Source organism: Melospiza georgiana, chromosome 8 (genome assembly GCF_028018845.1).
Source record: "Melospiza georgiana isolate bMelGeo1 chromosome 8, bMelGeo1.pri, whole genome shotgun sequence".
Classification (NCBI taxonomy): domain Eukaryota; kingdom Metazoa; phylum Chordata; class Aves; order Passeriformes; family Passerellidae; genus Melospiza; species Melospiza georgiana.
This window is the reverse complement of record NC_080437.1, coordinates 7,699,458-7,715,175: the sequence shown is the minus strand read 5'-3', so window position 1 is coordinate 7,715,175 and position 15,718 is coordinate 7,699,458. Positions and strand designations below refer to the sequence as shown.

The following is a 15,718-nucleotide window of genomic DNA, read 5'->3' as shown; positions in this document are numbered from 1 at the left end:
TGAGTTCCCAAACATGCTGGCTGACCTCACCCTTAGTTATAAATTAAAATCAAACATTTCATCTTTCTTTAGAATTCTTAGGAAATAAAGGTCTGGAAAAACGCCCTACACACATCCACCATGAGACAGTGGTTACTGCTGCAGTTCCAGTCCTACTTAAAAACTCCACCATCACAACATTACTCAGTGTGACACAAACAACCACATCTGTACCTAGGAAATCACTGCTGGGAGACACCAGGCCCAGCTAAATACGTCATTATAAAGGATCTCAACTTACCCTTCTCAAGGAAGCCTCCGCGTTAACAGGAGTTTCTGGGTGGACCCATTTGGAGGAGGGCAGACCGAGTCCTGAGTAAGCATGTGTTCCATTTGGATACTGCCAAATAATTGGATAAAGCCCTAGCTGATTATAGGAAGCAGAAGGATGAGCTTGTCCGAGAAGATGTGGAGACTGGTGTTGTAACATCTGTTGCTGCTGCTGGTGTGCTAATGCCAAATGGCTTAAGCTGCTAGCATGAGCAGTCTCTAGTCGCGGGTGGGCACCCAGCAGGGAGGCAGCAGGCACTCCGGGCAGCACTGCGGGAAGTAGATGAGGGTGATGAACAGAATGGTGGGATGCGCTGCTAAGGGGGTGAGGGTTAATAGCGGACAAGGGAGCCTGAGCTGAAGACCCAGAGAGCAGATGGGATGAACCAGTTAATGCAGGATGATGTGCGTTTGGATTTAAACAGGTTCGGTGGGATGAGGAATGCAGAGGATAATTATGCTGATGCAAGTAAGGTGAAATGTGATTAGTTCCTGTTTCTTGTCCAATCAGAGTGGGGTCCCTGTATACTGTGAAATGTTCATTCTTGTCAATGATAAGAGGACTCTTAGTAGCTTCTAGAGCACTAACTCTAGCTGGAACCGGATGAAAACTAGACCTAGGCAAATCATGATCAGTTTTATTGGCTGACCTTGTTAATCCAGTAGCATGGCTGTTTTGGGAACTAACCTTCGACTTCACAGTATCAGAAGATTGGGTGAATTTAGGCTTAACATCAGGTGACTTTGTTTTAGGATGATCAACTGAAGCACTAGATTTTGACTTCACAGAATCGGGGACTGGACTTTGTTTACGCAGTTTACTCTCTTCTGCTAGAGAAGCTACGTTTAACGGAGACATAAATGAGCCATACTGCAATTTTTCAGAATTTAAGTGTTCATTTACTGGTAATGTTTTTACAACCCCAGGTTGTGTCAAATCCGTTTTACCAACACTGCTAACCCAACTTTGATCGCCTTCCTGTTTTCTTGCTTCAAGGAAATTTGCATTTGCAAATTGCTGCTTTAAATCACTGCTGTGGGATTCTATTTTCTGAACTGTTTGCAAACCAAAGGTACTTGCAGCATTATCCTGGTTCTCCTTTTCAGAGTTGTTTTTATTAGTAACATCAACAGCACACTTAGGAGTAGGAGGCCTGGGTAAAAACTGCTCATTTTTTAACTCCACAGTATGATGTTTTTCTGCATTACATTCTTGAACAGGTGGATCCTCGGCATTCTGCTCATAAAGTGTTGGCTGCTCCGCTGCATGGAGTGAAGATTTTTCCTGATGATCCAAGACCGATGACTTCAGTCTTTCTGTCTCTTCATGGTTTTTATCCTGCTGCACCTCATCCCATGGAGACTGTCTATCAGTTAGTGTTTGCTCTACTCCCTCAGTAGTTTGGGATTTTCCTTCTTCTCCATTTATCTTTGAAGAGTTCTTGCTTTTTAACTCATTTTCTGAATTTTGCTCCGAGGATGAATCTGTTAATCTTTTATTTGAAATCTCCGAGTCACTGCTCTCAGAATAATCTGAGATGTTGTCTGTCCGCAGTCTCTTCACATTTAGTTTTTTTTCATCTTCTTCAGGTTTTCTTCTTTTACTAAGAAAGTGTTTATTTTTGGTTTTGGGGTTTTCTGCAAAAGATAAAAACACATATGTCAGATTTTCAGTCTAATACAGTTTTGGGAAGCTCTCCCACCCTTTCCATTAACCACTTTTACCTCCTCGACCTATATAATCGTATCTTTCATCTTTCATCTTCTCCTCATCAGGCATGCTGCTATCAGAGCCTTTCCTCTTATTTGGCCGAGTATTCCTCTGTTGCTGGTGAGAATTTTGTCTTGGTGCTGCAGCTTGGGAGTTCATTGCTGGTCTGGGACTATTTGCTTGTGCACGTGTATAATGACCCTAAAAATAATTTGTTATTAATTGACTTAAATGCAATGTTAATTAGTGTCTTTAAACATGTATTTTTAACATTTGCAATATATGAAAATATTTAGGTAAGAAGATAAATGTATCTACGTGAACTGTGTTGCTGTTCTGGTTGGAACGAGACCGTCGGCGTGAAGTGATTCCAATATTTTCACCTTTCAACAAAGAGTGAACAACATCATCTAGAAAGGTCATCTGAACCATAGAAGGATCAACATTCTGAGGTTCTAACACCTGGTTTATGCAAAAAAAAAAAAAAAAAAAGAAAAAAGAGAAGAGAGAAAATAACAATCCACAGATGTTCAGACAATGCCTAATCTGTATTTTCTGTACCAGTGTTCACCAGTCTATTTTGTGTGCTAAAGACTAATCAGAGAAAAGCCTACTTAATCCTGACAAGCAGAACTGACATATGACACAACAAATGCTGGGAACAGTGTCAAACCAAGCAAATGTGTCTTTACGTGCCATTGTAAAAATAATTTTTTTTTAAAAGCTAAAAGTATCCCACCACCCATTCCTTCCCCTTCACTAACCTGCAAATTTGAGATTTAACAAGCTATTCATAGAATAACTCCTAAGCAGTAATTACAATATACAAATATTTTATAAAATTTATATACTATAAATTATACAGCAGAAGCACATTACAGTACTGCTTTCAACAGAAGCAAAACTGCTACCAGAACCAAAATGACTGGAAAGAACAACTCTAGAACTGTTGAATATTATTAGTGAGGTATACTTCATAAAGTAGGAAATGCTAACAATATTTTCAAAGGACACAGCACAAAGTGAAAAAAGGACCATTTGGGGAATACTAATTGAGCAAATTAAGGGAAAGAACATATCTGAGTAATAGACTAGTCTTAAATTTTTATTGTCACACATGGTTTTGTCAGTCATTTCAAGGCAGATGGGTCATTCACTGTATTACTGTTGAGTCATCACCCTACTCTCCTGAAATAGAATTCATTACTGCCATTAAAAATACCAGTATTAACTCCTTTTGCAACACCAAATTCCATAATAAAACTAAAACCTACCATGGCAAATATAAATTGGGGCTGCAGTAAATGCTTAATTCAATAAATTGCAGAAAGTGACTATTTCAATGGCTTGGAAAAGGTAGCCATTACTGCAGTGCTGAAAGATTTCATTCTTGGGAAAAGAAATTCTCAACAGAGCAGACAGGGAAGACCAGTTCTTCAAACTGGATTGCTTTACTTCGAAGACTTCAATAGTCAAAGAGCAGCAGCAGAACAAACTGTAGGACTGGTATTAATCACATCACTGCACAAATACTCAGCTGCAGGAGGATTTAACTGACAGCCCAATGCAGTTGTGCTGTAGTTTCAGTGCAGTGATACCCTCAGTCTGCTGGAATTGAACCAGCTTGGAGTGATTCTGAATGCTCCCAACAAACATTAGAACCTCCCAAGACACAGCTGACTTGCAGCTTTTCTTGTATCATCCATCAATGGTCATGGTCATGCTCACCTGGTCATTCATAACCACCATAGTGCGGGTGAAGAGATCATGGTGAGTGATGATGCCAGTGAACCACTGGGTGGCAGAATCCTGTCTGTACACTCTCACCCTATAACCATTTAAGGAGTACGGACCTTTGGAAGGGGAAGAAATAAAAAAGCCATTGAGGAATGCAGAAAAAAAAAAAAGAAAAGACAAAAAAAGGCATACATGAATTTTCCTACTTTATTTTTAAGCTTCACAGCAAATATATAGTGCACATGGCATGGACAGCTAACCACAGATTCAGGAAGACATTCTGAAATGCAAATGATCCATATAAGTATGCTTTAAGGTTAATTCTGCTAACATTTTCAACATACAATTTTCTTATCTAACTAAATCTTTCTGCAACCATGATGACACATGATGGGAAAATTCCTGCCTACAAACAGCAACCACAGAAAAGTAATCTGAAAGGCTAGAAAGTGGCAGCAGCAGGTTTTACAGAAGCCATCTAACAGGCTAGTCACATGCCCAGCTGCTTTGCTGGCTAAAAGATTTACATCTTGGTGGTTAGGCTCTGCATCTGCCAAATCTTTCCCATAAGTGACCACAGAGTTTCTCTCTATTACAGCAAGCAGAAAGGCAGTGGAATGATCCCGTGACTGCTATGGCCACACAGAACATTCAAGCACACACACACACACTATGAACACTTCAGCTCCTGTTTTCAGACATACCAAATCCAAAGAAACCTCACACATTTTGCAAAGCTCAGTCTAATTCACCTCCAAAAGCCCACGGGGATGGGGAGCTATTGTGATACAGTACGTATTTTACAGTTTGTTTCAAGACCCAGAAATCAAGATTTAAAAGTTTTATTCATATTCAATGTCTTGATCACTGGAACTCTTTAAGTTTCACTGCACTTGGTGTTTAAATGGCATTTTGTATAACCAAGCAACACTGCCACCAAGCTCAGTTCCAACTGTGTGGGCTTTGCTACTTCTGCAATCAAACCCCAGGTCAGGCAAACAGGAAGGGAGGAAAAACCAGTCAGTGACAACCTAGAAACAGCCTCACTTAAGTGATTTAAGACTGCTCAGTTGCTGAACCACACAGGCAAGGCCAGAATTTCCCTGTCTTTCCTAAAGCTCAGTTTTTCCAAGCCCTGCCCAGTATATTAAGCAAGCTCAAACATCTGCAGCAAACAGGCCAAGGACCTCACAGGTGACAGCTTTCTCTAGTAAAAAATACCCAGGATCACACAACTGGGTCTGTTATCCCCTCTGCATGTGACAGTGTGCTACTGCAAGGACTGTTTTTAATGTCAACATCTGACAGATCAAACGAATAGCAAAAGTGGTAATTATTCAGTAATTTCCAAGTGGTATCTTGAAATACTTTTTGCATGTGACTATATCATTTTTAAAACCAGCTGGGAAGAGAAACACCACCTCTTCTTACCCCCATCCACATCATTCATGGCACAACTGAAACACTGAGACCTCCTGAATCCCCTGAGCTGATGCCCCTAGAGTTGTGTTTCCAGCAGCACAGACAAGGGCCACAAGTGTGCCAGCACAGGCACTGCCAACCACAGGTACATAGGGGCACAAAAGGAGGAAGAATCTACAGATTTATGTCTCACATTTCTGGTCTTGGACCAGACAGGGTTCCCATGGGGACACATTTCCTGATGGCTTCTCTCCAACCCTTACTCCACATGACCCTGCAGAACGCCTCCAGCTCAGCTCCCACACTTCTGACTGCCTGACCCATCCACATTCTCACATCTTGAACTTGTAAGGGCTGTCCCAAAGCTCTGCCTTATTCAGACAGTCTCAGTAAAATTCTGCCTGTGTCTCTGTGCAAATTTGCCATTCCTACTTTCCTATCCAATCTCCTCCTCTCCTGCATCCTACTGCTAACAGCACAATGATTTTCAGTCTCTTGCAGAAGCAGAACCAGCGTCCCCCCAGCTTCTTGTCTCATTTGAGCATTACTGTGACTCCAGGCCACTCCTTCTAAGTCCTTTCCCCCAGTCTTCTCAGCTTACAAGCTCCATCTTTCCTTCTCCAACAGCTTCCAGCTTCTCCCATACTCCCTTACATTGACTCAGTGCCCATTTCTTTCTTCTTACTCCTTGTTCTAATCTGTGTCCATCCTTCATTGTAGCTCTTACCCTATCTATTTTTAAAAGAGAGTTTATCTACCTTTAAAAGCAGTGGGTTGAGTTTTTTCCTTACATGCTGATGGGATGACAGGAAGAAGGAGAAAGATTGAACTGCAGTCACACAACACAGACCAGCTCAGCTCCAGCCCAGCCCAGCCCAGCCACAAGCAGCCATTACAGGAAAAGCCTGGCTTTGTCTCCAGTCCCTGGCTGAATCACTCCAGCTACACATTGTTGAAACAGCCTGTGCAGTACTATGAGAAAATATGTTCAGAACTGAAGCACACTCAGTGTTTCAGGAGGATTATTACACATGCAGCCTGAGATTGCAATGATAAAAAACTAATAGGAAGAAAGAAATCAAATCTTTTAATTGTTCAAAATCAAAGACACTTCACTATGTTCCTTGAACCGGTTTTATTTGTCCCAAAAGCTTTCAACTTGGCCAAGTTTGGGAGGAGCTTCATTTTTTATTAAACAAGGAACAAACTACTTTCCTGCCAAAGTTACTATCTCCACTGCAAAGCATGCTGCTGTGACTGCTGCCCAAAGGAGAAGTTAAAGGGGCCAATTTTTTTCTTTAGTCTCATTCTTGTAAATAATTGGACTGGTTTTGACTAAAATTCTCCCTCCTCAAATTGGCATGCCCCTTTCTAAATATTTGGAACCAGATTTTAATGCTTCTATCCGACCCTCCTCTTTCTTCAAATAAACTGTGTTTTAACTGCAAAAGTCAAAGTAGAAAATACTAAGTTGTGGTATGAAGGTTTCAGCATCACAGAAAACAAGGAAATGGCTGGATACTAAAAATATTGTAGAGAATGAAATACGAGAATGTGGTAATAACCTTAACAGATGCATCTAGACAAGGCAGAGGCGAAAATGTAGCTTAAATTGCAGGGAACAAGAAAATGGAGGAGGTGAAGCAAACCAGAGAAGAGAGAGGAGGAGAAAAGGAAGAAAACATGACCAGATGACAGCAAGTAGCATTGTCAGAGGGCTGTCTGTAAGCCACTGGAAGGTTGGTGCCAATGCAAGGTCTGCATGAGCAGACTCTGGGCAGGAACAATGTGACAGCAGTCCCTGCTGGCTGACCACCAACCATGGGGCTGAGGCCCCAGTGAGGAGCACGTGTCCCCTCAGGTCACACATCACATCAGGGGAGCAAGTGGATCTAAAGCTTCTCCTCAGATGAGAACAACACTGGCATGAGATTCATCTTACCATCTATATTACATCTTCTCATCTATACCATTGTTCATTTGTGCACTTCTGAGCACAGAAACCTCTGTGTGAGAATCTGTATCTATGAGGGCAAAAATACAGACCCTGGAACGATGGGAGAGTTGTGTGGGTGATGGGCTGGCAGTCTCATTGAGATGACTATTTCAATACTGCTGGAGCTTTGCTCAGCTATTGATTCTGTACCAAAGCACATGGAGACTTTTACAACAGCCTTACTGTCGTTATTCTAATGAAATACAATAAACAAGCTCAATTTCAGTTTCCTTTTCATATAACTCTGATTTGATTGTGCATCACCTCTCAATCCAGTTTTGTCTGCAAATTTCATCAACAGACTATTAACTTGTATTGCATCTGATGATATCAAAAGTAAAATCTAAAATGACTAACACCAACATGCCAACTTACTATCTAAACAATTCCACATGTTCATTTTTTCAGCATCCTTTTTCTGTGGCCCATAAGAACCATGTCTAGTCAAATGAGAAACTCCACAGAAGGAAAAACACAAGTTTTTTTACTCTAAGTTCAGTATTATACTTACCATATTCTTTTTGTCTTCTGATCTTGGTTTTATCAAAGAGACTAGACAGCAAGGAAACCTCAGAGCCATCCTTAAAATATCTCATTATTTACAGCTTCCCTCCTAATCTTCATTTACAAAATGACTGCTTAAGCATTTTTATTCTCAAACTTCTTTTCTGGGGATTTTAGCCCAGACACACAGAGGGTGGTTTCTGCCTCCTAGTAACAGGAACTCCTCTGCAGAGCTTCCTGAAACTTAATAAATATGTAGCAAATGCATCCAGTATTTTTACTATCAGCAAGATGGCACCAATATAATTTCTTCAAATTCATGCTAGTTTTCTTGTAACTTGTATCTACAATGTACATATTATTGTACACAGCTTTTTCTGCAGCCTCCCAGCATTAGAATTGAGTTACAAATTGTAACTGATTTGAAAGCAACTTTTCACTCGGGGTGAGAGCGTGGGGTGGGGATCTGAAAGTATTCTTCATCTGTGACAGAACTGTGAAGAACTACAAGCACAGACAGGTATCTGAGAAGTTATCACACGTAACAGTAACACTAACAGAGCACAGAACAGTTTTAAACATGCCAAAATGTGTGTGGAGGCCATTCATACACACTTATTTTCACAACAAACTTCATAAAATATCTACATTCAGACTAATGATATTCAGCTTTTGCTGTAATCACTAAAACATCAAACAAATTAAGAACAGTCTGAAGCAAACACCAACAGCTTCTTACAATCTTGTTTCCTTGTATTAACAAATACTTCCAAAAAACAACTTCCAAGTTAAAAAATATATTCTCCATTATATCACAAATGCTATGGGATGAGTCCCACACAAGCAATGGCCTTAAACTAGCTAACACAGAATATAAATAACACAATTTCCCACATAATTACCTTGCATAAAAATCTCCTGAACCTTTTGTTCCTTTACCCAGGCTTTTACCTCCTCATGTAACTGCGGGTTATCCCTGAGAACTGGGTTTAGACTGTCTACGTCGTCCTAAAGTAGAGATTAAAAAAAGAACCATATGTTATGTTTACTTGTAACATTTTTGTTTATTTTCCTAGATGTATTTTAAAATACAGTATTAAGTTGTTAGATGCTAATTTTACTGATTGCCTACAAATCCCTGTGCTATTTTTAGAGAAAACTTAAAAGCATAACATAGTGCTAGAAGTTATTTCATGGGAACACAGTATGTCAGATCCCACATGTGGCCAGACTTGTAAGCTATTAATAGGATCACACTTTCATACTGTCTTACTACAAGCTAAAAATGCCCTCTAAAGACTTAGGTGCTCACAGGTATGCACAAATTGTTTAAATAATTATTAAATTTTGTTTTTAAAAAAATCTGGTTTCCATATATGTAAAATGTAAGAATATGGACACGTTGAGCATAAACACAGATATCAAACCTACAAATGTAACACATAAGCAATATTTTAGGAGAAACAAGCATTCTGAGATAAACACCATTGCTGATTTTCAAATATGTTGGCCTTTGTTAATTAGGTAGTTTCAAATAAGACATGTTTTATGTTTATTACAATCTGTTCTCCTGGAAAAGATTATTTTCCAGTATTTGGTAGGATATCATCTGGGAAATGAAGATATATTCAGTGGCTCCTTCTAACAGAAAAAAATTGGGCACAGAATCTGGTTGATACCCTTGCAAGCATGGCTTAAGAATCACCATTCATCTCTGGACTCCTAGAACACCTATTTCTCTATTTCAGAGCAAACTTGCTATTTCTGTTTTTGAGGCTGTGGCAGAGAAAAAAAGCCTGGTGGCTCCTCAGGCTGAAGATGGCCTTGGAAACCCATGAGCAGCAGCAACATTCATTTATAGCAAGAGAACTTCAGACAGCTAAAATAATGAGTGCAATTCTCCACATACAAAACGTAGAATGTTTTATCAGTACTGCAGCTGAGAAAAAGCAATTTCATTCCTTGATCTCCAGCAAGTTCCTTGATGTTTCACAATTTATTATGAAGAGCTCCAGCCACAGAACACAAAGATACAAGTAACACCCAGTGAACGGTGCATTGCTGCCAGGCCCTCCAGTGACACAAGCAATTTCCCTCTATTCATCTGGATGAGATTATTCCTGCTAACCCACTGATCACAGGATATCTATTTCCAATTCAAAATTCACTTCCTGACACGTGGAGATTTGCTGTGCTCCACTATGGAGAATGCATCAATGCTTTGGTTATCAGAGAAAATTACTGCTCTCTATCCTTATGCTTCTACAAAGGACATAGCCTTGGATTGAAGAAATGGTCAAGATGAGCATTTTAATACATGTCAATTGGAACAAAGTGAAAGGGAAGGAAGATCAACAGGACCTCTGCCACAAGGTTCAAAATACCAACCAGATAAGTATGCTGTTAGCATTACCAGAGGCACAAGAGGGTCATAACTAAAATTTATTCAAGGATGGCCTCTCCCAAAGCAGTTTAAAAAAGAACATTGGCTATTCTGCCTACATGTGCAAGTCCATTTGAGCAATGATCCTACATACAGAAAAAACATCACCACTGGGAAAAGGGAATTATTTGCCAGGGGAACACAGCAGATCCTGGAACTGGAGCTGTGTGATCATCAATCATGTCCTCCTTCCCATGCACTGTCTTTGACAGCAGCTGCAAGAGACTCCTGCACCAAAAATTTCCCCACTCAGATCCACATGCACTGGATCTAAGCAACAGACTGAGGACAGCAATACTGAGTTTGGCTGACCTACAAATGCAGCTGATGTGCAGCTCTTGGACATTGTGAGTAATCACTTCAGTTGCATCTACGAAAATTTGTATCCTCATTTGGAGATTATACACATTGATTAAGTGCCATGAAATCAAACCTGTTACTCTTAACATTATACTATTTTCATGAGTTCCTGACAGAAAGTTTTTGAGTCTCTATGTCATCTTAATCCACTTTTGATTTGTTTCCTGAAGGCAACACACACTGGTGCTTTTTTTCCTTAAGATTTCACATCCTTCCTAAGCATCTAGGCCTTCTTTGAACTTGACACTGAGGATACAGTCCATCCTACATATAGTACATTTGAACCTCCACCTCCTGTTCAGATGCATGACATCAGCATGCTTGGCTGAGAGTGCTCCCTGAGAACAGATAGAAAAGGAGCCAGCAAAGTCCATTTTGTATTTATCTCCTCACCCTTGGAGAAAGACGAGCTCAAAGATAAGTTACAAAAGGCACAAGTTAGGTCAAAGACCCATTACACAAACTGCATGCAGGTGTGACTGGGATTATGTGGATGGTATCAGAGCCTAGAGTTTCTAAATATACACACAATACACATTTAACACATCAATCACAGGGTAGGGGGGCGATACTAACAGAGCAAGTTTCTGTAATGTCAAGAATTCTGTTATTTTGTGTACATGTATCTATGAAAAATGTGTGTGCCATGACTTACCTTTTTCCATCTGTAGTCTTAAACCTGAATATCTAAAACCCAGGAAATGAATGCATTAATTAATTAACACTGCATAATGTGTTAAAACTGTGAAGCAGTGGCCTTAACCACACAGTCTCAGCACCCATCACAAACTCTGGCAGAAGGAGGGAGAGGACAACAACAGGCAAGGCTGATGACTTGCAGTCTCTTCCCCAGTCTAACACTGAAGACAAGCAGGTGACTCTGCAGTTCCCAGTTCTTTTCCTTACCCTGTGTTTATATTGCTCAAGGAAAAATTACTGTCTACAGATTTGAACCTTGGCAATTGTAACCCTCAGTTTTGCTCCTCTTAGCTAATGCAGCACGATTGACAGACTAACCTCCAGAAGATTTAAATGCCCTGCAGGATTTTCCTCCAGACTTTTCCTCATTTGAAAGTAGCTTTACAAACAGAAGTTATGGTACCCTCTCCTAAACTAGTTTTTCCACAAGTCCTGGAATATCTCCTCCAGAAGGATGTTAATACTGGATTGAAATCCTTATGCAAATCAGGATGCAAATCAAATAAAGGGGACTGTTATATTCTCCTTCAAGTCTACTGGAGGAAGCTCTTGATGTACTTCAAGTGGCAGTGCCTCTGGTTCCACAAATGACTAGATGCAACTCTGGGAAGGAGACAAAAGACCTATAGGCTAGAAAAATATGGTTGAGATAACCCCTCCTGCCCTTCTGGAAAAGTCACATGAGGCAATGTGACTATCAGAAGCTTGCCAGTCTGTGACTAGCTTTTCACATCTTTACTGATATTCTTCTTTCTTTCTAGATCAAAAGAAGAATTCACTTCCAGTAGACTGGACTTTATGCTTAATTATCCAAAGAACTGGGTCAGCTGGCACATCTCTCTAGGTGATCATTCTCACCTGCTGGGGATGTGTTCGACTCAGGGCAAGTCCTGAGAAGAACAGAGAATGAAATTTTCCCCCAAGTATCAAAAAAGGTGCTGTGCTTTTCTGACTTGATCTGTTCTTTCTCCTTGTGCAGAAGGATACAAGCAGGTTGAAACCATAGGCCATACCATCAGGTTAAGATATCACACTGGTCTAACCAGGAAGAAATTTTTGTACAGAGAAGCATTTTCAAAGAGTTTATTCAGACATAATAAAATAACTAAAAATAATTTATCATTCAGAGTCACAGGTGAACCAGTGCTTAGATCACTTGCCATGCATCAAAATTCCTTTGAGATCAAACAGGAATTTCAAGATAGTACCCACATAAAAACAAGTCAAAATCCCAATGAGAATTCTCCTTCTTGCTCTCCATGCACAAAAAAATATTGTCCAAGACACTAAGAGCTATCTCCAGATGTGTTAGCCCATTGCCTAAAGACCACACAAAGTGCTCTGAAAGGCTCAAATGACCAGAGGCTCCTTTTGCATTTTGGGCAGCCAGGTATGACTGTGCTAGGAAGGCCTAGATATTTCCACAGCTACCTCCTCCACAAGACCTCAACTTCTGAAGCAACAATTTCCTCAGCATTTCAAAATACTCTTCAAAGTCATTATTCAGAAGCTTGGGAGGTAGAAATGAGTTCATGGAGAGATGAAACCCTGGAGCAGAGAGGAACAAAGAAGTGGATTGCAGTAGCTGCCCCTACCCCCAGTCACAGAGCCTGCATGCTGCTTATGGGACAGTGCACACACTCAGTCAGCTGTCAGCTCTCCACTGTCAGTCAAGAAGAGAAGGAGAACTGACAATATGCATTCCAGGTAAGCCAGTCTTAGAAAAACAGTGGCTTTTGGCATTAAAAAGGCTTAAATCAGAGCCCTGAGGACTACATCTCAACACACATCACACATCAGGAACGTGCAAACCTTTATTTGGGAAACCTCCTTCCTTGGTCATGGTGTCTCTGCATTTGGCTTCATGCATCAAGGACATGCTATCAGTAGGAACTCATTTCAGCTAGTGTTTTCCAGAGAAAGACTAAGTAGATTTTGCAGTCCTCGCAAAGGTCAACGCCACATTAGTCCTCACCATCTGTGGCTTAATTAACTATAGCTTCCTCTGGCTGCTTAGAGGTTTTCTGATAATTTAGGACACGAATTAGATGAAAACTAGTACATAACCAACTTGACAGTCCTGTTTACAATGCTTACACACTGTGCACTGCACATTGAAATAAGCATTTTGTCAGGAGTTTAATGGTAGAGGGACCACATTTAAATTCAAACAGTGCAAAACAAAACCTCAAAGTGTCCTGAACCTTCAGTTTTGTTCTTGTTTCATAAGTGAATACTAGCTTCTATAAAATCAGACCCCAACCCTTTTTTTTTCCTTTTGCAGCAAGTCATTTGTACAACTGCACTGAACTTCAGCTGCATAGAAATTAGGTATCAGAACTGCAGTGTGAAAACAAGCCAACACTTCCCTACTGATTGCCACAAGTCTTTAGAGAGCAGTACAGTAGCAGCAAAAAGCACTTCTCAAAATCTAAACTGCTGAGAATTTATACTAGTCCCCTAATGCCAATTTTTTATTATTTTCGTCCATAAAAAAGATCAAGTATTGTACCTGCACCCAGCCTCAAACACATTCATGCCAATTTTTACCCCTCATCTGAAAGCAGGCCTGTACAACTCTCTCATTTTCATTTCTTGATAATCAGCAAAAAAATCCTTTTCTTTCATCTTTCACTGATTATGTCACCTGACATACTGATTAAATCACTGATCTGTAATTTCTTTCACTGACAGTAATTTTTAACAAACCTTCAATCTTAACATTGTCCTACTTGACATCAGAGTGAGAAAAAACACACAAAATGCAGACAGGCAGAATACCAACTATCATAACAAGAACATCACCTATGAACTGGTAGAATCCCTCTGCCCTGCTACCAGACTTTTTTCAGTGGCAGAAGATAGGAATCTAAGTAAAACCCAGAAAAACTGGCAGCAACTGCCACCCCTGAGGGTATTACCAGGCAGGCACTGCGGCTGCCACACAGACCACACCACAACTGAGGAGGGAAATGACCAAATTTAGATGAGTCTAAATAAATACACATCTCCTGCAGCTTCCTCCTAGACACACAGCATGCATAAACCACTGGTTAGCAGCATATTCCTGATTTCCCTGTGACAAGTGAAAGGCTACCCCAGCTGCCAGGGCAGTGCAGCTGCTGGCCGGGCGGTCAGCCAGGCTCAGCAGTGGGGACGGCTCTGGGAACCCATCGAGCCCAGCAGGGCAACATCTCTCCTGCTCCACGCTCCTCGTCCAGGGCAACGCCACCCACAGACACCAAGGCTGGAAAGCTAGAAAGGCTAGAAAGTTTTTTGGGGAGATTGGAACTTCCCAGTTTACCTTAAACGGCTTTGTCTGAGCTGAGAGAAGAGGCTTAGGCTTAGCAGGCGACGCGAGCGCTTTCTATGTAAACCCAACCCACACTTGACCTATTTTCTGCTGTTCTGAGCGCACAGTCACAATTTACCTCATTCAAACCCAGCAGCTGCTGGGCTACATCTGAACCAGTTAAGTCAAGCTTGAAGGCACAGCCCTGACCCCTAAAGCAGAAACAAAGTCGAGCCGAGGTCAGCCCTGCTCCACACGGCCGCAGGGGAGGGCAGGGCTGGGCAGTGACGCTCGCCCTGCACGGACACAACTGGGATAACTGATCCCCACCCAGCAAGGGGCTCTGAGTGCTCTGTTCCAAGGACAAATGTTTATAGATAGTTCAGACCACAAACATTTAAAGATTAAGGGTTATTTTCAGTGTGTAACAGCAATGACTATGTTTCTGTAAGTAGGAAGCTAAAATCACAAGGGGAAAAAAGATGAGAATACAAATTTTGTGATTTTCCAACTGTCAGTAAAGTTAACATTTCTCAGGAAAAGCTATCAACGATTTTTCTGCTGCTCCCCACTCTTCCCTATGCATAATACTCCTCCCCACACACTCCTACTCCCTTCCTCATTTTACCTCAGGAATTGAAACTGATTTTAAAATTTTAATTATCAGGTTTGAGAACCAAGGGATCAGGGCCACATGGCCACATACACTTCTCCAAGTCCTGATTTCAGGCTTGAAGATGCATCATCACACTGCTTTGTTCAGTTCTGGAAGCATAAGTGGTATACTAACATTAGGAACATAAATATACGGGGGGGGGGGGTGGAAATCTGACTTGTAGTCTAATTTCTCCATTATTTGAACTTGCAGAAATCAACAGATGTATTTGCCTTCTTATAAAACTATCAATACCTCAGGTGAAATGGGCATCGTCTAAAACTTGCATTTTACAAGTCAATTTATTATTCTTTTATCTGTAGATGACAATCTGGTGTGGGAAGGCAGAGGGTAAATCAGAATGTGAACATGGACAGGATGAACATCCAGCAGGAAAGTAAACAACAACCAATGGATAAGCAAAACCAAACCTGGGCTAGACAAGTATTGTCAAAAACTGGCCTAAAAACTGCTCTAGTGGCACCTACAGTAGTCTTGCACTTGAAAACAGAGATAAAAAATAGATGACCCTTATGTCCACAAAGTATGTTACTCTCTCTGAGCAGCTAGGACAATCTGGGTTAGAAAAG

The 15,718-nt window shown here is 40.8% G+C and overlaps 1 protein-coding gene across 5 annotated transcripts in view; it reads right to left on the bottom strand.

Annotated features, from left to right (window-relative positions):
* JMJD1C (jumonji domain containing 1C) overlaps positions 1-15,718 on the bottom strand; it is a 158,683-nt gene that overhangs the window by 30,178 nt on the left and 112,787 nt on the right. For 4 of the 5 annotated variants that reach the window (XM_058028794.1, XM_058028796.1, XM_058028797.1 and 1 more), the window contains 5 exons: positions 8,582-8,687; positions 3,749-3,873; positions 2,339-2,482; positions 2,035-2,221; positions 281-1,947 (listed from right to left, as the gene is read on the bottom strand). In XM_058028794.1, coding sequence (XP_057884777.1) covers positions 281-1,947; positions 2,035-2,221; positions 2,339-2,482; positions 3,749-3,873; positions 8,582-8,687 — 2,229 coding nt within the window. The remainder of the gene's footprint in view (positions 1-280; positions 1,948-2,034; positions 2,222-2,338; positions 2,483-3,748; positions 3,874-8,581; positions 8,688-15,718) is intronic. The other variant, XM_058028795.1, reaches the window with a different exon arrangement.